The sequence below is a fragment of the Dendrobates tinctorius genome, unplaced genomic scaffold, assembly GCF_039654945.1.
Source record: "Dendrobates tinctorius isolate UK_male_01 unplaced genomic scaffold, ASM3965494v1 ptg000022l, whole genome shotgun sequence".
In the NCBI taxonomy this organism is placed as follows: domain Eukaryota; kingdom Metazoa; phylum Chordata; class Amphibia; order Anura; family Dendrobatidae; genus Dendrobates; species Dendrobates tinctorius.
Window position 1 is genome coordinate 35,120,665 of NW_027361690.1, and position 27,315 is coordinate 35,147,979.

Genomic DNA, 27,315 nt, shown 5'->3' on the forward strand with positions numbered 1-27,315 from the left:
TACACACCCCCTGTGAAAACTCTGATCACTCCCACTTGGACTGTTTTGTTCTGCTCTGCAGCAACAATTACATCCTCTTCAACATGAAAAATTTGGTGAAAGATCCTTATTAAAGGGGCTCTCTTAATCCAAACAATGATGTTGACAAGTACCCAAGTATGTTATGTATGATATTTCATTAGGAGTGGGAAAAACTGAAAATGACATTTGGCTGATCACGCAAATATGTTAGTGGTTGTATAAACTATCATTCTGGCCTACAGAGGTTGGCTTTCAATCTAGGATATAATTTTGCTATTTCAGCAAAAAATGGTGGATGTTATACAAATCAGAGGTGTATAGCCCAGTAGTGTATATATCCTGCTATGTTTGTGTAACAAGGTGGCACGGGGTGGTAGTCGTGGACGAGTCCACTAAGTCACAGTCAGTGAGCACCCCGGCACCTTGCACATGAAATGACAGGTGAAGTCCCAGTTCTGCGGCACAGTCAGTTACCTTCAGCTCACAGTCACTCAGGTTGCAGGGGACGAAGTCTCAGGAAAACACCAGAATCCAAAGTTCTGTTACAACGGCAAAACTTTACTGAACACGGTGCAAACAAGACAATGCTTCCTGCTCTGTCCCTGCGATTTCATAAGACTGCACAACACCAGCTCCTGTCCTAGTCCCGAACCCCGTAATCTCTCCTGGGGGTTGAACCTGCTGAGCCAGTGTCCGTCTACACTGCCCATCAAAGATAGGGCAGCCTTCATCCCCCCGACTGGAGAATCTTCTGTCCTCACTACAGTGCATGTTCTGCACTGGGCAAGCCTGCCTGGGCTCTACTACCAGATCAGGAAGTCCTTTCTCTACATATTAAGATTTTGCACCATCCCCTTTTTAACTCCTCCCAAAACAGTTTAACTCATTCTATCCCTAAACTAATTATATACAAGTACATGCACATTTAGGATACAAGATATGATAATGACATTACCATATGACATAGCAGTATAAAACATTAGGGAACCATCAGGGTGCTGCAGGTGACACACATGGTCGGTGTATAGGAGAGAGAAGGTCCCCGCCACCGCCTTACATGTGCATCTACTATGTGGCACTAGGTCTTGTATCTTCATTTACCAAGATGTCTGCATTGCAGTGAGCCATAATACAACCAGTAGTCATGCACGGCGCGCGCACTATCACCCAGTCAGAAAGAGCTGACAGGTTACACATCTCACAACCAGCCCAGCGGTCTCTGGCCACAATACTGGAAACACTTAGCACGGTGCTGGCTTTGCTTTGAACCAGCCGGATTTCTCGTTTGCCTTATTGGGGGACACAGAGACCTTGGGTGTATGCTGCTGCCACTAGGAGGCTGACACTATGCACAAAAAAAGATAGCTCCTCCTCCGCAGTGTACACCCCACCGACCGGCAGAGAATTCCTCAGTTTAGCTTAGTGTCAGTAGGAGGTGGACACGGGTCTAGCCGGATATTTTTATTACTAACAGTCTACAGTCATATAAACAATATTATACACAATCCCCATTGTTATTACAAGAACACAATCTCAAATATCCTCCTATTCTGTGCAGCAAAACACAGATGGAGCTTGTACTATACAAAACTCCTGAGTAAAAACTAAGTGTCAAAGATTGGGGCAGTGGCAGAAAGGCAAAACTGGAGCGGTGGTGGGCAAGTAATGTAGATTTAGTTATTTTTAGGTAAAGTAAGCCTGAGCCAAAAAAAAATTAAAGCTGGGCAATCCCTTTAAGTAATTTTTTCTCCATTTCATAGAAAACACAGTACAGTACAGTACAAAGAGTTAGGTGTGTTTTTTTCCTTGATAATTGGTATGTACAGACTTCTTCACATCATTTCCCCAGCCTCATGCAGTCGTCAGTGATATTTATTCCTAGGTCGGCTGTTTCCATGCTACTATATCTATAGATCAGATGGCATTTTTCTAAGGTGGAAAGCAATGAGTAACAGATAGGGGAGCTGTCATTATCCTGGGGACAGTGACAGGCAGCTCCGTTTATTATCTAAGACTTTCATTTGTTAAAACTGTCTGATAATCAGGAACCAGTATCAGTAACTGAGAAACAGAAAAGATGTACGTACTGCTGCCATTAATGTGTAATGGTTGTCCCTCCTGGAGTCCATGGATCTTGGAGTACAATGTACTCTGCACATTGTTAATGATTCAGCAGGATAAAATGGAAGTTTTATTTCTAGACTTTTGTAAACATAATTATTACATCTGAAGTACAGAGCACCGACCATATAAATCTCGACACTTGAGATGTCAGTGGCCACTTGTACTTTTAAATGGTTTCTACTCAAGCCGAATGCACTAATATACAAGTGCATGTCCCCGGGGATGGAATACAGCCACCAAATATCAAGGGTCTGTGGAAGTAAGGAATTGTTTTCCGGTGGTGAAGAATCAGTGTACGGACAGCTATACTGATAAGGAACAATGATTTATACCAACATTTTCTCAGTGAAAATTGATAGTAAATGATAATGAGAGATTTACTTTAAAGCATACCACCAGTGAAAAAAAATAAGAACCTAAGGGTGTGTGCACATGTTGCGGATTCTGCCTCGGATCCGCAGTGGATTTGGCCCTGCGGATCCGCAGCAGTTTCTGCTGCGATGTACAGTAGCATTTAAGGCAATGCAAAATGAAAAACGCAGTGCCCAAGGTGCGGAATTTTCCGCGCGGATTTGCTGCGGTTTTAAATCTGCAGCATGTCACTTCTTTGTGCGGATTCCGCAGCGGTTTGGCACCTGCTCCATGTCAGGTGTCAAACCGCAGGGGAAAACCGGAGGCTAATCCGCAAGTCTTTTGACCTGCGGATTTAGACAAGTCCGCAGCAGAATCCGCAACGTGTGCACACACCCTTACAGCGCTCCTAGATCCTCATCTGCAATAGATCTGTGGGACTCATCCCTTAAAAGTCCAGTCAATTGTACTGCAGATTTCTTCTACTATTTTGCTGCTCTAGTCTTCCTCCATGCTAGCAGTGGTCATGGCCTACCCTATAAGCCTGCCAGCTCACATTACTCTCCTCTGCTCAATCCGCACCCTCCAACACTGCAGAGAAAGCAGAATCAACTCCTTCCCTGCTGTGATAACAGGATTTTATTAACTTGTTTGTTGTTCCAGGTTTGGTTCTAGGATTCTGGTATTTTAGCTGTATCTCTGGTCAGCAGGGAGAAAGTAAAGGACTACGTTTATAAAAGCCGACCTTCTACTATGATCCAGCTGATGACTGCAAGTGAGTTAGGAACAAGTAAGACAACATGTTAGGTTCTTAGCGCTTACTGTCATCTAGCCTCTTTATTAAGCAATGGTGTCAAATTAGAGAAACATTACGTTTTTGCCAGGAACAGTATTCTGGTTAATGTGAAACAAACTAGCCATAGATTAAAAATATTGCCAACAGCACCTCCAACACGAGGGGTCTAAGCTGGAAAACAATGCAGTGTCTATAGTACTCAAGTGTAAACCCCAAACAATACTATGAAGCGGATGCACATATAAAGGGAAGCGGTCATGTCAAAAACCGCTATTAACCTGCAGATATGATGTAATCTGTAGGTTAATACAGCTGCGAGGAATCGTTGGGTTCTGAGCCGGGAGCGGCAGTGATGTATGTGATTTACATATTCCCCGCCAGAGCCCAACTAGTGGGCGCAGCCTCGCGCCATAAACTTGTATTGAGCGAGACTGCACCTACTAGATGGCCACATCACTAGACAGGGCACGGCCTCGCTTCATGCATGTGTATGAAGCAAGGTAGTCTCACCAGTTGGGTCGGCAGGGAGTATGTATAATGCATATGTACCTGGCGGGTCCTGGGTCAGAAACTGGCAAATCCTTGTTGTGCACAGGGGGAATTCATAAGTCTGCACTTTTCATTTTAGACTGGACAACCCCTTTAACGGTTTACCAAACAATTCACAAAAATTCTGACTTGTCAAGACACTATGACTTACCTGTGCCTTTTCTCTTTTTGCTCGCACCAGAGTATCCTGGTAATGTTGAGCCACGCTGGGCTCAACCCCTTCTAACTTTGCGGCAGGCAGCTGCAATGCTTGCAAGGTCTTCCTAGCATCACCTTCATCCAAAGCTTCATTTATGAGCCCAATTGCCAAAATCCCTAAAAAGAGAAAAAAAGTTTGCTTTCACAGCTATCCACACATTAGGCATTTAATAATGGAAACCATGTATCATTAGACTATGGTCACACTACCAGCCACAATATCCCTGTTACTCCTGATAAATATAGAAGATACAAACATTTTCCTTCTGGTAAAAATCTATCCGTTTGGGAGTTATAACCAAAGCTTAGCCAGGCCCGCCTACACTCATCGGCCTGAACTGACATGCAATAGGATTCCATGCATAATAAAGACAACTAATTCACACCTTAAAGAATAAATGTAATTTCAAGTAACATTGCAGAATAAGCAGTCATGTGTGTGCACATGAAGAATTCCACAATTTGTGGCCATAATGTGACTTGTATCCTGAATTTTCACCAGTTTCCCCCTCGGCAGGCTCTATCTATTAATTTGCAATTGACTCAGAGCTGGTGGGAGGAGACTACCTGCTACCCAGTCCTATACACATCACACAGACGGATTGCTGCTCTTTATTCCTCAGTTACCAGACAGGGAAAATCAGCAACAGCATGGAGTATGTTACATAGCTATGCTACTGAGCTGTGTAGATCTGAATTCAGCTCTGGGGGAGGTAAAAGACTTGTTAGCAAGATGAGGACAATCTGTCACCTCTGCTCTTTATTCACTCCCATGCTCCATAAAATATAATAGGAGGTGTAACCTGACAACTTACTTTGCTGGTAATCCATCTTGTATTAAGAATGATGTCACTGAACTGTTTTTTTTTCCCAGAGTGGACCAGTTAAGGAGGCAGAGAGAAGGATTAGAAATGGCTCTCAAGTGGATATAGCAGCATGTTTCTTTGTTAAGATATCTTACAAAGTTTCTCACACTTGCTTCCACTGTTGAATTATACAAAGTTTGTTGAACGTACAGTTGCCATTGAAGTTATTGCAACTTATGTGGTGTAATGGGACTATAATATATAAACACATTTATGCAAGACCACTGAAACATTTATTTTCTACGTACACAGATAAAGAGGTGTATGAGAGATCTAGCCGGAATTTAGTGTCATGCATCTAACCAAGACATCATCTTAAACTCAGAGTAAGGTGTGAAATTTTGAAAGCCCAAATAGATCAAAACTTTAAAAAGGTACCCAATATCTGCCAGGTGAACATTTGGCTGTCAGCTATTCCTTTCGCTTCTCTCATACACATGCGTTGAGGCTCAGTTCAGCTGCTAAAGATGTCTGATGACGGCTTATCTACTCTGAGAATAAAAGTATGGAGCGTGGAATTCAAGATGCCTTTTCCTTCTGTTCCAAGGAAATATTGGGAGTACATCAAATATTTAAGATAGTTGGCCATTCCTGCCAAAATCAGGCTTACATGGGCCCCATTTCTCCATTATTTATTAGATGAAATGTGGAAAAGCATAGAGATAGAGCTACTTGGACCAAGAAGAGGCAGTCTTTTCATTTCATGACAAATCACCTACACACTGCAGTGTCTCAGAAACCTCCATCATGTCATTTCTTTTGACTGCAGGTTCACAATAGAATAGCCAAGAGTCTGTTACGATGGTTTCCAGTAACTATCATGACAACTTACTGGCGTGCTCCTCATGTACAGTGTTATTAACCTGGTGTATACATCCCTGGATATCGTTCCATGTTATAAACTCATTCCCTTCTTCCCGGGCCTGTTGTTTCAATTTCATCAATTCATCAACGTACCTGTCAACAAAAAAATAATCAGTTCAATGGATAGCAGTGTGTGCACTCAGGGTAGTATATACCTTAAGCCCCCGTTACACACTGCGATATAGCTAGCAATATCGCTGTAAAGTCACCGATTTTGTGACGTAGCAGCAATATTGCTAGCGATATCGCTACATGTGATACTTACCTCCGACCGGCTCCCCCGCTGGTTATCGCTGGTCGCGCGAGAAGGTCCTGGACCATTTCTCGTCGTCAGCTCCTGCGGCGCTTCCTGCTGTGACGATGAGCGACGCGTGGATGCGGGCGGGAGGACGTCAGGATCGCCTCGTCTGACAGGTAAGTAGCGACCCCCCGACCCCTGCGATGTCGCTGGTGAGATCTGCCTGTGTGGCAGCTCACTAGCGACCACTTAGCGATGCACCAGCGATCCATATCGTTGTCGGGATCGCTGGTGCATTGCTATGTGTAATAGTACCCTTAATCTAGAGGGACTGAATGTTATTCTGTTTACATGTAGCAATATTCATCACGATTAATTTGTTTCCAAGCATACGTAATTATTACTGGCTGCTTTAGTTCTCTAAAACAGAAACGTATTGTCTGCCATCAAACATAATTGATTGGACAGTAAGAAAAATCATCATTCCTACAGATAAGAGTATTGGTAAATATGTATTTTATGTGATGCAACAATGGATGAATATCTTCAGTACTCGACTACTTAATTAAACCTACTGGTAAGGCCTGTGTCTATAATGGCCTAAGTCTCCTTATACTGGCATGTCTCTCTCCCTAGACTCTAGACAGAGGCCTCTTATACAGCCAAATCAGATTTCATGCTTTGCACTGAGGACGGGAAACAGCCTGAAACAAGTGTCTGCCATTGAGATTCAGGTTTGGCTTTTATCCTAATTCCTGTGGAAAGGCTCGTTAAAGGGTCGACATTGATGTTTAGGATTGCTATTTCCAATAAGTGGCACTAGAGTTCTAGTCCTCATCCTCTCTGAAGAGGCAATTTGAATCTATATAAAATGTGCAATGAAATGGTATCGCGAACCATATTACAGAATTTACATCACTAATGGGCTGAGTCTCTAGGTACAAAAATAGGAAACACTCTTTCAGATAAGGGTGAAATACCCATGGCATACAGATGATTAGCACTTTGCAATACTTTAATAGTCTTTTCATGCAAAATGGAAGCTTTTTAAAATATGCCTGTGTTTTGTAGCTATAATCTGAGTACCTACATATTACCCTACTGAAAAACGTGGACGTAGTATTGAGAAAAAAATAAGCTCAGGTGTAAGCACCCACAGGCCTCATGCATAAGAGTGAAAATACAGAGGTAAAACCGTGTAATAAAGTGCTGCATTAAATGCCACATAACAGGCCATGTTCCCCGTTATTAGCACTGAATTAAATGACGTAACAAATCTTCAGTGAAAAGCAATCTGAATGTAACAGGATGACTAAGGCTATGTGCACACACTGCGGAATCACCTGCGGGTTTTTCCCCACAGAACCGCAGGTAAAGTGACCTGCGGTTTTGCCCTGCGGTTTAACACCTCTACTATGTTAAAGGTGTGAAACCGCAGCGGAATCCGCAGAAACAATTGACATGCTGCGGTTTATAAACCGCAGCAAAACTGCGCGGAAAAAAACGCAGCGTGAGCACTGCGGTTTTGAAAACCCATAGGGTTACATGGTACTGTACCATGTCTGCGGAACTGCTGCGGTTCCGCAGGGCCAAAACCGCAGCGGATCCGCAGCGTGTGCACATAGCCTTAGTGGTGGTTGATAAAAGCTCTTTCCCTAGAAATTCTCTAGTGAAGATGAATTCACTTTACAAACCTCTGCAGGTTTTCATCCTCCACGTCCATCAGGCCGGTGACTTGGTAGGTCAGCTGCTTGCACACACTGTTGACATCTCCAGTATCTAAAGCCCTGTTAATGAGAGCCACGGAGGACAACATCTCCACAGCAACTGAGAGCTCCGGATGAGTGAGGTTTCCCTGTCAAAAGCGAGGTCTCAGATCAGTTCACTAATTGGAATCAGTATTAAAGTAGAAGAATAAATAAAGTATAAATCAGTGTTACCCTGCATAGTGTACATTTTTATGGCTGAATGAGGAGTCCTTAAGAAGAACTTGTCGCCAGGTCAAAAGTGGCCAGCTGCTCTTATTTTATTCCCACTGTAGGGATTCAGTCTCTCTGGTAGGCATTAGGCCTTAGGTAGCGTTCACACAGGCAATGCAGCTTTTACTACTTTCCACAGGTTGCACAGCACTAAAACAAATTCAATCATAAATCCCTAGCCTTGTCCAAATGCTATTGTCCATGGCACCCACTGATACCTGCAGATCTCTGCACACGGCCTATGCATTTAATCACGATCACATATGTCAGTGAAGGCTCACCCAAACAGGTTACAGTCCTTTTTCCCAGAGAAGACTTCATAGACAGAAAAGGCATGATCCCATCATTTGTGGTATCCTCTTCAGCCTGAGCTCAGCAGCTTCCAGTGCCAAACAGAAGTGTTCAACTCTGGGCACAGTTCACACTGAACAGGCTGCAGCTACCAAACGGCTCTCTGCAGCTCTCACCAACAGACTGCTTAGCACAGTCTCCATTCAGAGTGACACCCTGACATGTCTCGTTCTCTCAGCTACAGCTCACATTTTGGCTGGTCACTCACTAGTAGCACATTCAACTATGCTCAACATCTAGCAGAGTGACACTCCCTCAGAAGACTGCCACTCAATGAAGCTATTTCCTGGTTCTTAGCAAAACTCTACAGGTCTATCTAATCAAGACCCTGCTGAGCTGGGATTTAACCCTGTCCTTGCAAGCTATGCTACACGACTATTCCCATAAAATTTCCATTTATTTTTTAAAGCCAACATCTGATTCAAGAGATATGGGCCTTTTTATTACGTGAAAATGTTTATGGTGTTTTGCAAAGGGGATTTGCTCACAGGGTAATGCACGCCCCCAGAGAGCCTGTGAGCACCACCACTTGGCAAAGACAATAAAAATTTGCACTAAATAAAAAGGCCCATATTTCTGGAACTGTATGTTGGATTAATTAAAAACAAAAACAAAAACAGAATAATTAGGGAAACAAAGGGAATAATATATGGTAAGCGCTAATTCTGGACAGTTGACCTGGTGACAGGTCCTCTTGAAAAGCCTAGCAGTGGCGTTATCATAGCATATAGGGTTAATTCACCCACTCCTATGCTATACAGTATATATGGAATCCAAGAAGGGTGAAGCACGTAGAAGTATGAACTGATGAAATGTGGAGAAGTGAATTATGTTCAGCCTTTGAGCAGTAGGACATATAAACAGTATATCCAGACGATCCTTAATTTACCTTTTCCAGTCCTTTAATCATGAAAATAAAGCATTTCTGTATTTTTCATTTGTACAATGTACTGCCTGCAGTTCTCCGAGGAAATATTACATTCCTATTAATAACTAAATCCCAATGGATCCTTGAAACATTTCTGCTCAGTCACAATCTGGCATTTACCTCTGGGCTCTGCTGCTGTAATGTGGCGAGCTCTCGCTGATAAAGGTCTTCTGCAAATGGGAAGACCTCCGGCAGCTGTGCATCGGGGTTCATCAACTCCTGTACAGTCTCCTCAGCCACCCTCTTTCTGATGGCATTATTAATCCGGACCACTGCAACCTGCCCTGTAAAAAAACAATTACAACATTTTACAAGGCCATATATGTCAATATATAAAATACATAAAATATATAAGTCTTATGTCAATAATAGCAATAGATTCATTGCATTCATTTTTACACACCCATTGAGTTTAATGTGCGGATCAGCCTGGTGTCTGCTGCAGTCATCTGAACTGCCCTATTCACATTAGTCTGTTCTCTGTACATGCACGGTCTGTCATGGACATGGACAGCACACAGACCAAAAGCATGCTGGTCTGATGGAGTCCTTATCCTGGAATGCTGATGTCACCACTTGAAGTTAAACGTTAGAAATGATGTCACTACATTATGATGATAATGCGCTTACAAAGCACAGCTGTTAATAAATGGATTTTAGGAGGAAAACTTGGGGGATGACTCGTAAAAATTTTGACCATGCTGGAATTCCTGTTACTGTTGTGTGACTTTTTTCTCCAGCAGAAAACATGGAGATGACACAACAATTCCTTTGATTCCCAATATGTTGCCCATTACATGTTGTACATGGACCCATATTTTCTTGAAACTTGACCTGTAAAGTCTTCTAAATTGAATAGCAATCCAGCCCAACAACATAGCTAGTACACAGTACTTTGCTGGACATTTGTGACATTGAATGCGCTCATGTACCAATTATGGACCTGTATAAACAGGCTGCAAATCAGCCGATGAACAAGCAAAACAATCATTTAAGCTTGCTTATCCTTCCCCCTCAGCAGCACATCGCCTTCTGTAAACAGGACATGTGCTGCCGAGAACATGATGTTCTATGAGCACTGAACAATGGCACTAATGATCGTTCTCTGTGGTGCCTAAAAGTGCAGTCCGCCAGTCTGAACAACCATCGATCGCCTTTCATATAGCTGATCGGTGGTCATTTAAACTGCCATGGTCGGCCAATGCATGTAGATACAGCCATATACAAAGAAAATGAGAAAAATATCTGCTGGCGACAACATTTCTCTTTAAATACAAATGAACAATTTTCCGCACAACTTTTTATTTTGGCTTTGCATTGACAAAAATGACTGCAGCTACATGGGTCTGGGGTTTAAGGGCTGCAAAGTTTGCACAGATATTATTACATCCACTATGAACAGGCTGCATTGTGTGCACCATCAGCAATTACAGTAATGGCGGCCTCTTCTAGATAAGAGGCAGGGCAGATGGAACAAGAATGCATTACTTCCATCTAGTGCTTCTATGGAGTACCTGGAGCATTGCCATGAGTGCACTCTGCACAGGGGGCCGGGAGCATCCATTAGGCTGACTCATTCATGCCCTTACCTGGCTCCCACCATCACACACTACCACACTGTGTTACTGATACCTACTCCTCTGCAGCTGCTGTGCTAATCCATTGGCAGTGTCCACTCCAGCCTGCAGCTCCTCCTTCTGTAGGGGGCCAGGGGAGCCGTTCTGTAGGGAATTCATGGGACACATCAGTACATGTAACTAAGCCTGGGATACACTAGAATAAAACATGCCTATTAGTACAGGTTACATACAGCAAAGTGCAGCTGCATGATATTAGAAACTGGAAAACCTTCATTCATATAGTGAGTCTTTATGGCATATGCACTGAATGTGCCCTAGCATGTCTGAGAAATGTGTACAGTTTTCAGCAGTTTCCAGAAAAAAAAACAAAACCTTTATTTATTAAGTAAATGCTAATCACATTGCCCAATTTCATTAACCTTAGGCATGCAGCGAGCCTGGAAGTTGTCCACCAGGGCAGCAATCGGCAAGCCCCGGCCCTCAACTATTGCAAAACTACCACTCCCAGCAGCTGCAAGCCTATGCTGCTAATATACAAGTGCACAGAAAGTTGCTGAATTAATACATCTACAATGTACATATATATATATAGTGAGGTAGCGCTGTCATCTAAGTAGGGGATCACTCGCTAGACAGTGAACACAACACATTACACCCAGCCACTTCACACGTGCTGTCAGCGTCTGAGAGTCCCATAGGAGAGAGTGGATGTCTGCAGCGTGGAGCAACAGCCATGAGAGAACTCTGTCGTGGGTGAAATAATTGTGAGCCCCATCGGGTACAGTGATGATAATGTGTGTAAACTGTAAAGCGCTGCGGAATATGATTATTTTTATATATATATATATATATATATATATATATATATATATATATATATATATACACACACACACACACACACACACACACACACAAACACTTTACACATGCACTGAATATAGAAAGTCATCAAGTCATTGATTGCAAGTACCCACTTGCATCATGTATACAAACGATGGCACATTGTGAGGTTTGGACCGCTATGAATCTTGCTGACGAGGGGTTAACAGACGACACAAATGTTTTGTGGGCTCCCTTCCCATACACACCTAGATTCCAGGCTCCGCACAGAGCGTCTTTTGTACTGCCGTCTATTTATAAATGCCGGTACATACAGGAGCTATACATGTGCTTGTGGGCATGTAGGCACATCCACACCCAGCCAGCATAAAGGTTCAGGAAGAAACGGGCACGCTTGGCCAAGTAAAAACCGCAATTCATTTTCTGCTGACAACAGCGTGACGTGCTAAGGACTGAGTCATCAAAGGCTCCCGCATGAAAAGGCGGCTGCAAAAACACCAGGCGTAAGGGTGACACAATATGACTTTGGGTCATGAATGTCTTCATAGACAGAGGACAAAGCGGGAACACAACAGTCTGATGCCTCCTCTCCTGACCCACCCACAATCGCTTATGGATAAACACATGTAAGAGGTCCGGAGGGCAAAGCATGTCCATATTACACACAGACTTTCTTAGTGCTATGAACTGGATTATCTTTCTGTCCATCCTCTACGTCAGTGCCTCCATGCTTCAGAGCTCAGATTGACTTTTATGGGAGTTACGGATACAATGCGCCTGACTGGCTGTTTCTGTCGTCCTAACCATCGCACATTGAGATGGCAGGACCCCTTTATCCACCTTCGCATAATCCAAGCCCCAGTTCTCACAATTCATATACTAACTAACTCCTGTCCTTTTATCACCAATAGCTTATTCTATAAAACACAGAGGGCCGTGTGATTCCCATTCTGCATGCAAGGCTCCCACAACCTGTAACAGACCAGACTTTTCATAGAAAGTCCTTAAAGGGGGAGCATTATAGACCCCTCTGCTAATTAAATATGTAATTCTACAGGACTGATAAGAGCCTCGTCAGGAACGAAGAGGGATGGGGAGGGTGGTGAGCAGGTAACTACTGTATAGAAATCAATGGGCTAGAGATCTGACTTGTATGTTAGGAGTTAACCCCTGTACTGAAATGTAGCTACTGCACACAACAGCGGTCAATTGCAAACTTGCTTATTTTCAAATTATGTAACTAAAGCAAATTAATAAACTTAAAGGCGTATTGTCAAGGTTTGGCACAAAAGTCTGCAGTTATTTGCTAATGCAGACTTTTTAATCCTCACAGTGCGCACTGTCAGGATTTTCCGGTGCTGAGAGCCAGGGGTCATGTGACCGCAAGTGTGTGATATGCATACTCCAAGGCACATTCCAACTAGACGTGCGCACTGCGCATCTTTGCTCAATGCAAGTGAATTGAGCGAGGTCACACACGTCTAATCGAAATGTGGCTGGAAGTAATGGAAATACTTGCAGTCACGTAACCACCTGATTCACGCACCTGAGAGAATTCACAAGTCTTCAGTCATATAGAGTGACTGCAGACTTTTGTGCCAAACCTGGGCAACCCATTCAATGCAGGTTCCTACTGCGCAGCTGGAGAAGACCACACTAGGACAAACAAGACCCTCAATGTCACTGCAAAGTTATGATACTGATCGGCAGGGCTTATATAAAATAATAATATACTATATCTACTCAGATGAGAAGACAACTCACCTCCAGCTTCTGCTGCTTGTCATTCTGCAGCTGACTAAAGTACCATTCAGAATTGTCTCTCTGCAATGTTCTTAGTGCCAGCGCCTGATTGCCCAGAGCCTCGTACAACACCGGTGGGCTGCCGCTCTCCAGAGCTTGGTCAACCCTTTCTACGGCGGATTTTACTAAACAAAGAGAAAAGCAGAAGAGACATCAGGGAATATACTTCATATATAATCGTTCTAGAGCTAGTGTCCCCCTGTTAGCAGATTTCAGACTACTGGATTTTACCCATCCGATATTTCTACCCAAGATCTGCCAGCCGCTCACATTTTCTCGCTTTACCCAAATATCAGGACTAGCACCGTGCATGATGGAGATGGAGACAATGGTTTGACAAACATGGATCACCCCATCGTTATTGTAGAAGTACTGGGTATCGTCTGGTAAAAGTTGCCGGCCATACACCGGATACAGGGACCGGTGCAGGATGTGTGTCCTGGCCAGTCACAAGTAAATGAGACACTCACAATTCACTTTGTTGACGTTGCCCTGTATTTCAGCCTGAGTTAGCAGTTCTTCATACACATCGCGTTCTCCTCCCTCATTCTCAGAAGTGATCTGATTAAAAAAAAAAAGCAGGAGATTGCCATTAATCTTACACGCCGTCAGCAACAACATGACAAATGCTCAAATACAGTCAGACCAACTATTCATGGAAACACTCTTGTACAAAACTACAAGAATTTATGTGGTTTTTGGGTGGATTTTTTTTTATTCATACACCCTTTTTTGCGTCCTCTTTTAATTTACACAGATGAAATAGTGCTGTATATTACATTATTTCGATATATGGTTAAAAAAGAAAGTATGCTGCAGACTGCATGTTTCTATGGGTAAGGGTGATGGAAAACAGAAGACAGTACTGTAGTATGATTTCTACAAACGGAAGGAGATTTCTGTGTGTTCCTTTATTACAAGACCATTCTCTAGACCAGAGGTCCCACCTGTGGCTCTTGGGCCCACCATGTGTGACTCGGAGCAGTCTGTCAGCTTGGTGCATTAGCACCAGGGATAGGAAACGGCTATAAAGAGAAGGTCTCCAAGTGGTGACTCTTGTGAGTAGCCCTGAGCAGGACTGGGTGTGCAGCATATACTGGCAGAAGAAGGAGACATAAATATGGGAAGATAGAGATGGAGGAGCTTGTAGCTGGATGCAATAGTGCGGCGAGTGTGCTTGGTGTGAGAATATCGCACAGGGTTAGGTGGAAAGCTCTGGATACAAGTATTAGGACAGTGACACAAGGTGTCTGTGAGCTTTTTTGTGGAGAAGCATTCGCTGTCATTATACTAGTAACGGTTGGGCTCTGGGAGTTGTGACTATGGGGACAGGGGAGGTGGCACAGGATGAGGCTCGCGATCATCTCTCAGAGCAAAATGTGGCTCCCCAGGTAAGAAAGGTTGGGGACCACAATGTCAGGGAGAGCAGCCGCAGAGAATCTGATCATCAAAGGTGAACCAAAGTTTTAAAGGGTCATTCCCATCTGTGCCTTTCATGGCTGAGATGGGAATAAGTGCTTGTAGGTGTCGGCTACCAGAGGTGGGGCTAAGAAAACTTATGAGCGCAGCTGCGTTATTTTGTTTGGGTATCTCCCATAGAAATGAATGGGGGTTATGGAAACATTAAAGAAAAATGAACTATGCAGGTTATATAATTCAGGGGTTAATGCCAACAGCAGCGCTCACTGTTCCTGTATCTCCCATTCACTTCCAACAGACTTCTGCATACAGCAGCTCTGGCAGCCAACACCTAGAAGAAGCTGCTCCTATCCGGGTCATGAAAGGTAGAGGCGGAAATGACTCTAAACTGCACATTACCAGCACACAACAGGGGGCCGCACAGAGATGCCTCGGAGGCGAGGGCTCATTCAGCAGTCAGCTCTTGCTCCAGAGGAGCCTGTATGATTTTCTCACTGCTTCTGACTGAGGTACAAGCTCATCTCCTGCAGGACATCCAAGATAGCTACAGTAATACTTCCATCACTGATGGGAACAGTCAGATACCACCTCTAAAACCTGTAGATTATAAACGGATCATGCTTAAATCTGTGAGCTTGCTCAACTTTAATCTCATATGTATATCCAGCATTAAAGTGGCTGGCGACATGCCCTAAAGGTAACGGAGATTGGCAGGGACAGGGGTGATTATTTCCGGTTTATTTCATGGACTACCTTAAAAAATAACATATGTAATTTTTTTTTTTTTTTTTTTAAAGGGCAGGAGCTGAAATAAAACCGCCCCTGTAAGAAGCTGGCACTCCAGTCCCTGCCGATCTCCGTTACCTTTAGGGCAACTGATCACGTGGCACCCAGGTAACTAACTGGCCTCGGCATTGACACGACATGCGATCTGCCACGCTGATCATCTGACCAGCTGCCTACAAAATAAAAACGAGAAGTGGAGCAGCTGTGGTTTAAACAGTGAGCATTGGATCGCTTATTATTTTATCACATATATACAGATATGAGTGTTCATTCATCAAGACATTCACATGTATTAAAACCACAAAATGTTAAAAATGAAGGCATAAATACAAAAATAAAAATGGATATATTTCCAGCATATGCGGAAAATAGAGGCTTGGATATGTTCTCCAAAATGCAGCAAAGGATCGTGATAGTGGAAGTTTATAGATTTGTGGAAGTAATGACTCACCCGTTTCTTGGCATTCTCCATTTTACGTTGCTTGGCTTGGTAGAGGGTGTTTTGATAGACAGTAGAAAGGGGCTCATTAAGATTTACTAGCATGGCATTTGGATTCCTCAGTGCGGTGAACGTTTCTGCAGGAACGCCCCGGTCCACTGCTTCATTGATGGCAATTACAGCCGCATGCACTGCAAAATACCAGAGAGATTAAACAGAACTTCAAAATCCGCTCTTCAATATTGATCTTCTCCAGCCAGGTATTACAACTCCTGGCGAGCCAGGCAGCAAGACGAGTGAGCGCTACCCCGCAGATAGCCAAATGTCTAACCTGACAGTCCCCACACATCAAGAGATGGTGCCAATCAGTGAAGTTCTCAGGAAGGCTTTATTAAGTGTCAGAAAAAATTCCAAAATGCATAGATTAGATCCGGTCCCTACACAAAACATGGCCTAAAGAAGGATAAAAGCTTCACTGGAGCAGCGGGGGCATGCGTGGCATGATGCCAAGAGGACGCACAGCACTGGCAATACCCAAGTGGTAATATCACATCTTACTGGGCACATGTAGGTTGTTTTTATTTTGATGTAATGTCTATGCACTTGCCCATTCTTCTACAGACAATCAAATATATTTTTAACATTATGGGGCCCTTAAAGGTCTATTGTGTTGGGAAGTTGCAGTTGTTATCAAGCCATGAAATCCGTGATCGACTGCTAGAAGAACTTAATGGGGAGAATTGGCAACTGGCCCAGTGTGCCCAAAGTCATTTATACACTTAACACAGATCATTTCTGCCAGGAAACAGCTTCTAACTAGATAAAAGTAGCAGAATTGGGAACAGAGTCTCTGGGAAATTGATATTTTACCAACATCAGAGTGCTCAGAACCTTTCAAGCAAAACGGCACGGCGGTTATTAAGCCTCATTACAGCTGATGGTGGCATAATTACAGGAGAACCAGATGTACTCTGCATTAATATGCTCCTGAAAGTAAAGCAGACATTTAAAAGGAAACCCTAAAAGCACTAAACTTTTTTCACATATTGACTCTCTTTAAACAGTTATGGTACCACAACTGAGAGCACAGTGCTTTGAGGGATGCCCTAGCAAAGATGGATGTCGTACAGCGTTACGATGCCACACCGCTTAGATGGTCATCAGCCAGTTGCTCCTTCAGTCTATAGCTATTCATCCCAACTCCTCGGCCTGTTTTCTCAATAGGAAGAGGGCAATAAGCAACGTTTCTCCCACTAGAATAAAGGCTTGGGCACACTGATCTCCAACCATGTCCGATCCTCCTTTCATCCTTATGTTCCATAAGGCGGAAAACCGACCCCCCATGCCCATCAGATAATCAGCCAGTCTGGATGAAATTCATGAATTTGGATGAAATACATCTAAAGATGCCTTGTCTGATAGGTTGTTGGTCGTTCCAGCGAAAATTATGTTTATGGGGTCGCCTGACTCTCCAGAGACAAATGTTGTCGGGGAAGAGGAGGCTCAAGCATGTTCCATTTCCATGCCAGATCAATTTGTTGTATGGGGAGATAAAGTGCCCGGTGGCTGCCCATTCTCCTCTCCCCAATGAAAGCATATCCGTGCTTGGCCAAGCAACATGTTGGGTGGTACAGGCGTGTAGGGTGTACAGGCACCTTCAGACTCTTCTTGTTTGGGAAACACCAAATACATTGCTATATTCCAGCATCTATAGGGCAATGAAGCAATCTACATCTGCTCAAAATGGCATAATTGACTCATCGAAGACTAACAAAAAGTTAATTGTGCATAATGATAGTCAGGAACTGCCATCTACACCAATGTACTGTACTGGAGAAACTGCTCAGATTTTTTTGTAGAAGGCCAAATTTGGTCCTTTATGCATATAGCTTTCACTCTCGAGTCCCTCATACACATGAACGCTCAGCCCTACCAAAGGCCCCATGTCCTCTAGGATAGCACGGCTACCAGACTTCCCTGGCGACTAATGTCCTATAGAACAAACGGATTGTTTGTAGGAAATCCAATGCACCCAATCCTTCTCTCTGCCCATATGAAGAGGATATAACGGACCCCGAGATGAAGATTGAACCACCACTTATCAAACATCCTTAAAAGGATATATGTTCCTTTGTGCAATGTAAAAGATGATCCTTCTTGGTTGTGCATAGTCCTGTGTAAATTGACAAGAACAATGGCAGCCTATGTGCACTAGTCTAGTGTACACCGCTCAGTGCTCATCGTTTACTGTAGCCTGAAAACAAGCACTGATCCATAAAAGCCTACCACGCCGCCAATCCATAAAAGTCTATCAATCTGCAGTCATATCATGCCACCAGTCGGATGGGCTATTGCTTTTACAGACCCAGTTAAACCCTTTAACGGAAAACGGCTTTCTATAGGAGAACGATAGCCACACTGCCCAGCAATCCCAGCATAGCCTGTACTCACATGCAGCTTCGTCTACAGACAGCTCACTGGCCAAGATTCCTCCAATCTTACTGAATGCAGGCATCTGGATCCCGTATTTCTCCAGCTCACTCTTCATGATATCAATCTCTTCCGCTGGAAACACAGGAAAAAAGCCCATCATGACTACTACTTCAAAAAATATTATGTTACATTAATAATCTAAAGCAACAGCGTAAAAATATTATGAAGCAAATTCATTTCCGCACCCGCTTAAATACGCATTGCCTACTGATCTCAAAGTAATGCATTGTCACCATCATATCCACATGTCGGGCACAAAGTCTCGAGTTATTTTTTCCCAATAAATCATGCCAGCTCGGGCTATAGCATGGATTATAGGCAGTATTGGCCACACCATAAACTGTGTCACTTGTATGAAAATCATATTTACAAACATTAATTTACAATTATTAAGACATTACACAAAGGACACATTTCTGGGGAAAATGAAGAAAAAAGAAAAGAGCCGTCCCTCAAACAAGTGATTTTAACAATGTGAGATTTTGAGGGTAATATTAAAGGGGTTTTCCATTGTCACACCATTGCCTGCTTGTGTAGGGCAGCAAACACTTGCCGCTCCTTGGGCCCCGCACACTCTCCGATCTCTGTGTTTTGGTAGCAGTGGTGATATGACGACTAAAGGGCACATCACAGCCGCTGCAGACAATCATTAAGCTCTGCTGATGTAGACGGTACAAGCCGCATAGCTCAGTGACTGGTTGCAGCAGTGATGTGCAGTGTACTGATGGCGTCACGGCTACAACCAAAATATAATGACCGTCGCAGAGGCATGAAGCCGGCGCCTGAGCCGAGGAGGGCGAATACTATCCTAGTTTATTGTTTTACAATTATGTAATTGTTTGGTCAGAAGTTTTTTTGTGACTTTGAATGTTTATACCTTTAATCCAGATAGTCTTAACACACCAAAAAGTCTAAGGGAATCTGTCACCAAGTTTTTGCTACTCCGTCTGAGAGAAGTATAATGTAGGGGCAAACACCCTGATTATAGTGATGTATCACTTACTGGGCTGCTTGCTGTCATTTTAATAACATCATTTTTTTCTGCGGCAGTCCTAGTAGTTGTCTGGTGTTGGCCTCTGTAAAACTCTGCCCACACCACCGACTGGCAGCTCTCTGTCCATGTACCAAAAGCTGCCAATCACTGATGGGGACAGGGTTATACACAGCTCATGATTACAGAGGCATCATAGCATGGCAGCAGGTTTACTAGTACTCTAGGGACAATCTGCTGATAAAAATTGTGATTTTAGCAAAACGACACTAAGTGGCCCAGTCAGTGACACGTCGCTGGAATCAGGGTCTCTGCCTAAACATCACGCTGCTCTCAGGTTAGGTGACAGATTCACTTTAATAAATAACATTTAAATTATATCTACATTTACACCACTTGTCAAGTGTCCTTTTATTTTGTTAAGATGTTAGAAAGTTTAACCATTAAGAGGTTTAAATCCAAACCTTTACATAACAAGCAAAACATTATCTGCCGACAGATAAGGAAAGGTGCAAAGAATATACGGCACAAACAGCCATTACTAAGAGTGGCTCATTAGTCACAAGAGCTGAAGCCTGTTATATCTAGACTGTAATGTGCTATATGTATTTACATATGTCTATGATTATATAGTGTGCTCCTGTCACCTTGTGCTGGGCAGATTTGCAGGTGCAAGTCACTTTTTCCAGCGCTTCACACAAACTTGTAAAAGTAGTCGCCTTTACCTGCTGTAACAGATTATGGCCCGTGCCACCCAAAACAGCAAGAACAAATAAAGCCTTCATGTCATGGACTGTTTTGAAACAGTGGTATAGAAACGAACAATAAAATAAGAAAATAGCAGTCGGCTCCCAGGACATGAAAGGCTAGGCTCATATTTATACAGTGTCCTTCGCTGGACGTACAGTATCTGTCTTCATGGCGGAAAACTGCATTTACGACATGTAAACAGCACCATATCCATAGAATGGATTCCACTATGTTTGGTCAGGTTTATGGATGTTGTATTATGCTTTTTTATGCACAAAAACGCAGTTGACCATTTTTTTTGTCCCCTCCAAAAAAAACAAAAAAGATATGAAAGACCTTTCGTTTTCAAACACATAGAGGTACAGGTCACACAATATACACATTGTGACAAAGTCACTGGTAAAGTGCTGGAGGGGAGATATGTGTCACTAAGCTTAACGCCTTAGTGACAGAGCCAATTTTCACTTTCCTAACCAAGCCAATTTTTACAATTCTGGCCACTGTCACTTTATGAGGTTATAACTCTGGAACGCTTCCATGGATCCCGGTGATTCTGACATTGTTTTTTCATGACATATTGTACTTCATGTTAGTGGTAAAATTTCTTCAATATGACTTGCGTTTATTGATAAAAAAAAAAATAAATTTGGCAAAAATTTTGAGATTTTCTAACTTTTAATTTTTGCACCCTTAAATCAGAGTTGTAGTGTCACACAAAATAGTTAATAAGTAACATTTCCCACTTGTCATCTTTACATAAGCATACTTTTGGAGACATCATTTTTTTGTTAGGACGTTATAAGGGTTAAAAGTTGACCAGCGATTCCACATTTTTCCAACAAAATTAACAAAACCATTTTTTAGGGACCACCTCACATTTGAAGTGAGTTTGGGGGGGTCAATATAACAGAAAATAACCAAAAGTGACACCATTCTAAAAACTGTACCCCTCAAGGTGTTCAAAACAACATTCAAAAAGTTTATTAACCCTTCAGGTGATTCACGAGAACTAAGGCAATGTGGAAGGAAAAAATTAACATTTCACTTTTTTCACAAAAATTTTACTTTGGAACAAAACTTTTTTAATTTCAAAAGCGTATCAAGAGAAAATGAACCATAAAATCTGTACGTCAATACCCGGTATGTGGGGGAAAGGCAACTGGGCGCATGGCAGGGCTCAGAAGGAAGGGATAACTGTTTGACTTTTTGAACACAAAATTGGCTGGAATCATTGGCAGGCATCAAGTCACGTTTGGAGACCCCCTGATGTACCTAAACAGCGGAAAACCCCAATTCTAACTCCAACACACCCCTAACACTAATCTCTACCCTAATCATAACCCTAACCACAACCCTAACGGAAAAATTGAAAAATGGAAATAAATACATTTTTTAATTGTATTTTTGCCTAACTAAGGTGGTGATAAAGGCGGGCTTGATGTAATATTTGTTATTTTGATCACTGATAGGGTCTATCACAGTGATCAAAATGAACCAAAAGGAAAAATTTCCTATTGTTACCGGGTGCTGGCCAGCAGATCTCGGCAGGCGCCCACCATTTGCTTCCCGGAGGAAGACGCCAGGGGACATCACATTGGCCTGCAGGAGGGTCTATGGACACCGGAAGTACCGGGGTGAGATCGGGGGACCCCATTTCTCTCTTCTCTGATGTGCGATCACATCAGAGGAAAGAGAAATTAAATGAGAAATCTGACTTTTGTTTTTGCAGTACTGGGGTCTGTAAAAACCAACCCGAATCAAAACGTTGGGAGTTTCCGCTACCCACGGTAGCCGAGACCCCGGAGAATTTCCGACACTTATTTCTCAGCGCCATTAAAAATCATCGCTGAGGCATAAGTACCCCTACCTGCCGCCGTTTAAAGGCGTATCGGCGGTCGTTAAGGGGTTAATGGCGTCAGTGATGTGAAAGCCAGAGTATTTTCCTTCAGCACACTAGGTGTTGTGAGGAATAAGTTAAGTTATATAAATGGGCTGGTTTTTATCTGGGCATTCATAGAGTGGGTGGGCGGAAGTCCACCTCATCTCCACCTGCAGATCCGGCACTGCCGTGGGCTGACAGGACCTGAGTGATGTCACAGTCATGTGTATAGTCACATGCTCTGGGACTTAAATAGCTGGGCTCCAGAGACAGTCTTTGGTCAACAGGACTGGAGAGAGGTTTCTCCAGTGATTTGTGTCCTGAGGAGGAAAGACTGAACCTGTGGACTGCTCCCTGCAAACGTATGGACTGTGTACAGCATTTTTGCTTTCTTTGTTGTTTTGCCTGTTTTTCCCTGAAGGACTGTGTTTACTTTCCCCTTCTGGTTGGTTTATACAACCATATAATAAACCAACCAAAGATTTAAACAGTGTCCCCGTTTTCTACCTCAGTATACCACCAAGTCAGTTGAACTACCATAACATGTATACGTTTTCTCGTTTGTACAATTTTATAGCAAATTTTTTTTTTTTTTTTTTTTAAAGTTTTTTTGTTTTTTTTTTAAACGTATAAATGTAGACAACATATACATCGACATTCGGACAGAAATACAGTTTCCCCGTAAATAGGGTGCCCCCCCGAAAGTAAGGCATGCTAGGGGGAGCACCCCCCCCCCCCCCCCCCCGAAAATAAGGCATACCTTGTTCTGTGCATGCAGTTGTGTCTCGCTCCCGCTGTCCGGTGCCCACCGATGCCCGCCACTGCAGCCGCGCTGTTCGCAGGAGTTAATCACAGCCTCGGAGCTGTGTGCCGATCTCCGCCCATGAGCCCTGAGCCAATCACAGCGCAGGAACCGTGGGTCAGCTGACGTAATCCATAGCCTCTGATTGTTCCTGGGCTGTAATTGGCCCAGGGCTCCTGCACCACTAAAGCACTGAAAGCAGCACCGTGGAGGAAACCAGTAAGAAAGTGAAAGTGTGTGTGTGTGTGTACGGTACACACATGGGAGGCTGCACTGGGATACTGTGATAATGGGAGGCTGCAGTGGGAAACCGGGATGATGGGAGGCTGCAGTGGGAAACAGGGATGATGGGAGGCTGCAATACTGTACTGTAGAATGATGGGGGCTGTAATAGAATGATGGGGGTGCTGAATTGAGGACTGTAAAGGGATGATGAGGGCTGCAACGGGATGATGGGAATATCTGGGGCTGCAAAATGATGATGGGGCTGCTACGGTAAAGGAACTGCTGTGGGTGATTGTTACAGTAGCAGTACAGTGTCCAGAAAGTGTGTGGGAGCCATTTTAGAGCCTTTATGTTTGGTGGCCCTGTGTGGGAGTCAGGAAATTACAGTACCGTACCGTAGTGTGTTACTTTGATTTGTTGTCTGCTTTTCTGCTGAACGGTCTATGTGCCTGACTAATGGTTTTACGCTACAGAACGTTGCTTATGTAAGGGTAGGGCGCGCTTGGAATGTTTCACATGAAAATAAGACACACACACCCCCCCCCCCCCCCCCGAAAATAGGACATGATGCAACTTTCAGAGCAAAAATTAATATAAGACGGTGTCTTATTTTCGGGGAAACAGGGTAGCTTGATGTATGACACGTGCTTGCATCCGCTTTTAATGTATCCGTCTGCAGACGCACAATTGTGAGCCCAGCCTTACACAAGCAGCTCTTTATATACACAACACTTCTTCCTTTAAGGACGGGTGACATCCACGTGACTGCCAAGGAATATGTAGGTAATTTCTAAATAAACATGAAGAAAGCATGAATACTGACCTGTAAATTCTACTTTGCCGTATAAGTCCTGGATCTGCGGGGCGAGGCCTAGTTTAAACAGGTACAGACTGAAAAAAAGAAGTCACGGAAACAATTGGTGATTGTATGAAAGATATTTCTTATGTGCCGACAGAGGATTCAGACGATAGATTTCTCAGTTGTATCTAGATTTCAGAGACCAAACATTTATTCCATTGCTCTGCCGCAATTCCAGATAAATTAATCACAGTAGTAAATTCGGTAAAATGACGCAGAACAGCAGGACAAGTATTCCTAACATAAAGCCCAAAATGACAACGACTCAAAGAGAATCTCTCCAGAAGAATGAAGCATTACTTAGAAAATGGAAATTAACACAAAAGTAAACGTTAAATTCTGAGAGAATGTCCTCTAATGAGCAGTCAGCTTGTGTCTAATGAGCATGAAGAGCGTGGTGCACAGCAGGGGTTATGAAGTAGGGGCCATCAAATCACGTCTCCGGGTTCTAAGCCGAGCGATGGGTCAGATCTCAGTAGGGTCCATCGGGTGATTGCAGAGGTTTCCCACCAGGAGCTCTATATGATTGTCAGTCCGCACACGGAGAATTCTTCAAAATGACATGTAGCTTTCCATACAGAAAAAGACGTCCTCAGACTGCAACCCTTGGTAAATTATCCTGATCCTTCTCATTTCTTTTACAACATGGAGGAGGTGTTTTGTTTTAGTGAGTTTGGACAACTCATCTTTAAGAGGTTGACATTTACGGTACCATTTTTTTGTGACCCTATTGTTCCAACTATAGTGGACTTTTGTAACAGAAATACCAGAAGCACCCCGATGTTATTTATGAGTTACTGTGTAGTATCCCTATCCCTAGAGCATCCAGTGAAGTATCCCTATCAGTACAGCATCAAGTGTAGTATCCCTATCAGTACAGCATCCAGTGTAGTATCCCTATCAGTACGGCATCCAGTGTAGTATCCCTATCAGTACGGCATCCACTGTAGTATCCCTATCAGTACAGCATCCAGTGTAGTATCCCTATCAGTACAGCATCCAGTGTAGTATCCCTATCAGTACAGCATCCAGTGTAGTATCCCTATCAGTATAGCATCCAGTGTAGTATCCCTATCAGTATAGCATCCAGTGTAGTATCCCTATCAGTACAGCATCCAGTGTAGTATCTCTATCAGTATAGCATCCAGTGTAGTATCCCTATCAGTACAGCATCCAGTGTAGTATCCCTATCAGTACAGCATCCAGTGTAGTATCCCTATCACTAGAGCATCCAGTGTAGTATCCCTATCAGTACAGCATCCAGTGTAGTATCCCTATCAGTATAGCATCCAGTGTAGTATCTCTATCAGTATAGCATCCAGTGTAGTATCCCTATCAGTACAGCATCCAGTGTAGTATCTCTATCAGTATAGCATCCAGTGTAGTATCCCTATCAGTACAGCATCCAGTGTAGTATCTCTATCAGTACAGCATCCAGTGTAGTATCTCTATCAGTATAGCATCCAGTGTAGTATCCCTATCAGTACAACATCCAGTGTAGTATCCCTATCAGTAAAGCATCCAGTGTAGTATCCCTATCAGTACAGCATCCAGTGTAGTATCCCTATCAGTACAGCATCCAGTGTAGTATCTCTATCAGTATAGCATCCAGTGTAGTATCCCTATCAGTACAGCATCTAGTGTAGTATCCCTATCAGTACAGCATCCAGTGTAGTATCCCTATCAGTACAGCATCCAGTGTAGTATCCCTATCAGTACAGCATCCAGTGTAGTATCTCTATCAGTACAGCATCCAGTGTAGTATCCCTATCAGTACAGCATCCAGTGTTGTATCCCTATCAGTACAGCATCCAGTGTAGTATCCCTATCAGTACAGCATCCAGTGTAGTATCTCTATCAGTACAGCATCCAGTGTAGTATCTCTATCAGTACAGCATCCAGTGCAGTATCCCTATCAGTACAGCATCCAGTGCAGTATCTCTATCAGTACAGTATCCAGTGTAGTATCTCTATCAGTACAGCATCCAGTGTAGTATCTCTATCAGTACAGCATCCAGTGTAGTATCCCTATCAGTACAGCATCCAGTGTAGTATCCCTATCAGTACAGCATCCAGTGTAGTATCCCTATCAGTACAGCATCCAGTGTAGTATCTCTATCAGTACAGCATCCAGTGTAGTATCCCTATCAGTACAGCATCCAGTGTAGTATCCCTATCAGTACAGCATCCAGTGTAGTATCCCTATCAGTACAGCATCCAGTGTAGTATCTCTATCAGTATAGCATCCAGTGTAGTATCCCTGTCAGTACAGCATTCAGTGTAGTATCCCTATCAGTACAGCATCCACTGTAGTATCCCTATCAGTACAGCATCCAGTGTAGTATCTCTGTCAGTACAGCATCCAGTGTAGTATCCCTATCAGTAGAGCATCCACTGTAGTATCCCTATCAGTACAGCATCCACTGTAGTATCCCTATCAGTACAGCATCCAGTGTAGTATCTCTATCAGTACAGCATCCAGTGTAGTATCCCTATCAGTAGAGCATCCACTGTAGTATCCCTATCAGTACAGCATCCAGTGTAGTATCCCTATCAGTACAGCATCCAGTGTAGTATCCCTATCAGTACAGCATCCAGTGTACTATCTCTATCAGTATAGCATCCAGTGTAGTATCTCTATCAGTACAGCATCCAGTGTAGTATCTCTATCAGTACAGCATCCAGTGTAGTATCCCTATCAGTACAGCATCCAGTGTAGTATCCCTATCAGTACAGCATCCAGTGTAGTATCCCTATCAGTAGAGCATCCAGTGTAGTATCCCTATCAGTAGAGCATCCAGTGTAGTATCTCTATCAGTACAGCATCCAGTGTAGTATCCCTATCAGTAGAGCATCCAGTGTAGTATCTCTATCAGTACAGCATCCAGTGTAGTATCTCTATCAGTACAGTATCCAATGTAGTATCCCTCATTATAGCATCCAGTGTAGTATCTCTATCAGTATCCAGTGAGGTATCCCTCAGTATAGTATCCAGTGTACTGTAGTATCCCTATCAGTATAGCATCCAGTGTAGTATCTCTATCAGTATAGCATCCAGTGTAGTATCCCTATCAGTATAGCATCCAGTGTAGTATCCCTATCAGTATAGCATCCAGTGTAGTATCCCTGTCAGTACAGCATCCAGTGTAGTATCCCTGTCAGTACAGCATCCAGTGTAGTA

General features: G+C 43.3%; 1 protein-coding gene across 1 annotated transcript in view; it reads right to left on the minus strand.

Moving 5' to 3' along the window:
• Positions 1-27,315, minus strand: part of IQGAP1 (IQ motif containing GTPase activating protein 1) — a 245,247-nt gene that overhangs the window by 95,768 nt on the left and 122,164 nt on the right. Inside the window, exons 6-15 of the mRNA XM_073568580.1 lie at positions 24,099-24,166; positions 18,587-18,700; positions 16,148-16,326; positions 13,962-14,052; positions 13,453-13,616; positions 10,902-10,986; positions 9,386-9,549; positions 7,702-7,862; positions 5,738-5,862; positions 3,993-4,156 (exon numbers count right to left, since the gene is read on the minus strand). Of these exons, the coding sequence (XP_073424681.1) occupies positions 3,993-4,156; positions 5,738-5,862; positions 7,702-7,862; positions 9,386-9,549; positions 10,902-10,986; positions 13,453-13,616; positions 13,962-14,052; positions 16,148-16,326; positions 18,587-18,700; positions 24,099-24,166 (1,315 nt within the window). The remainder of the gene's footprint in view (positions 1-3,992; positions 4,157-5,737; positions 5,863-7,701; positions 7,863-9,385; positions 9,550-10,901; positions 10,987-13,452; positions 13,617-13,961; positions 14,053-16,147; positions 16,327-18,586; positions 18,701-24,098; positions 24,167-27,315) is intronic.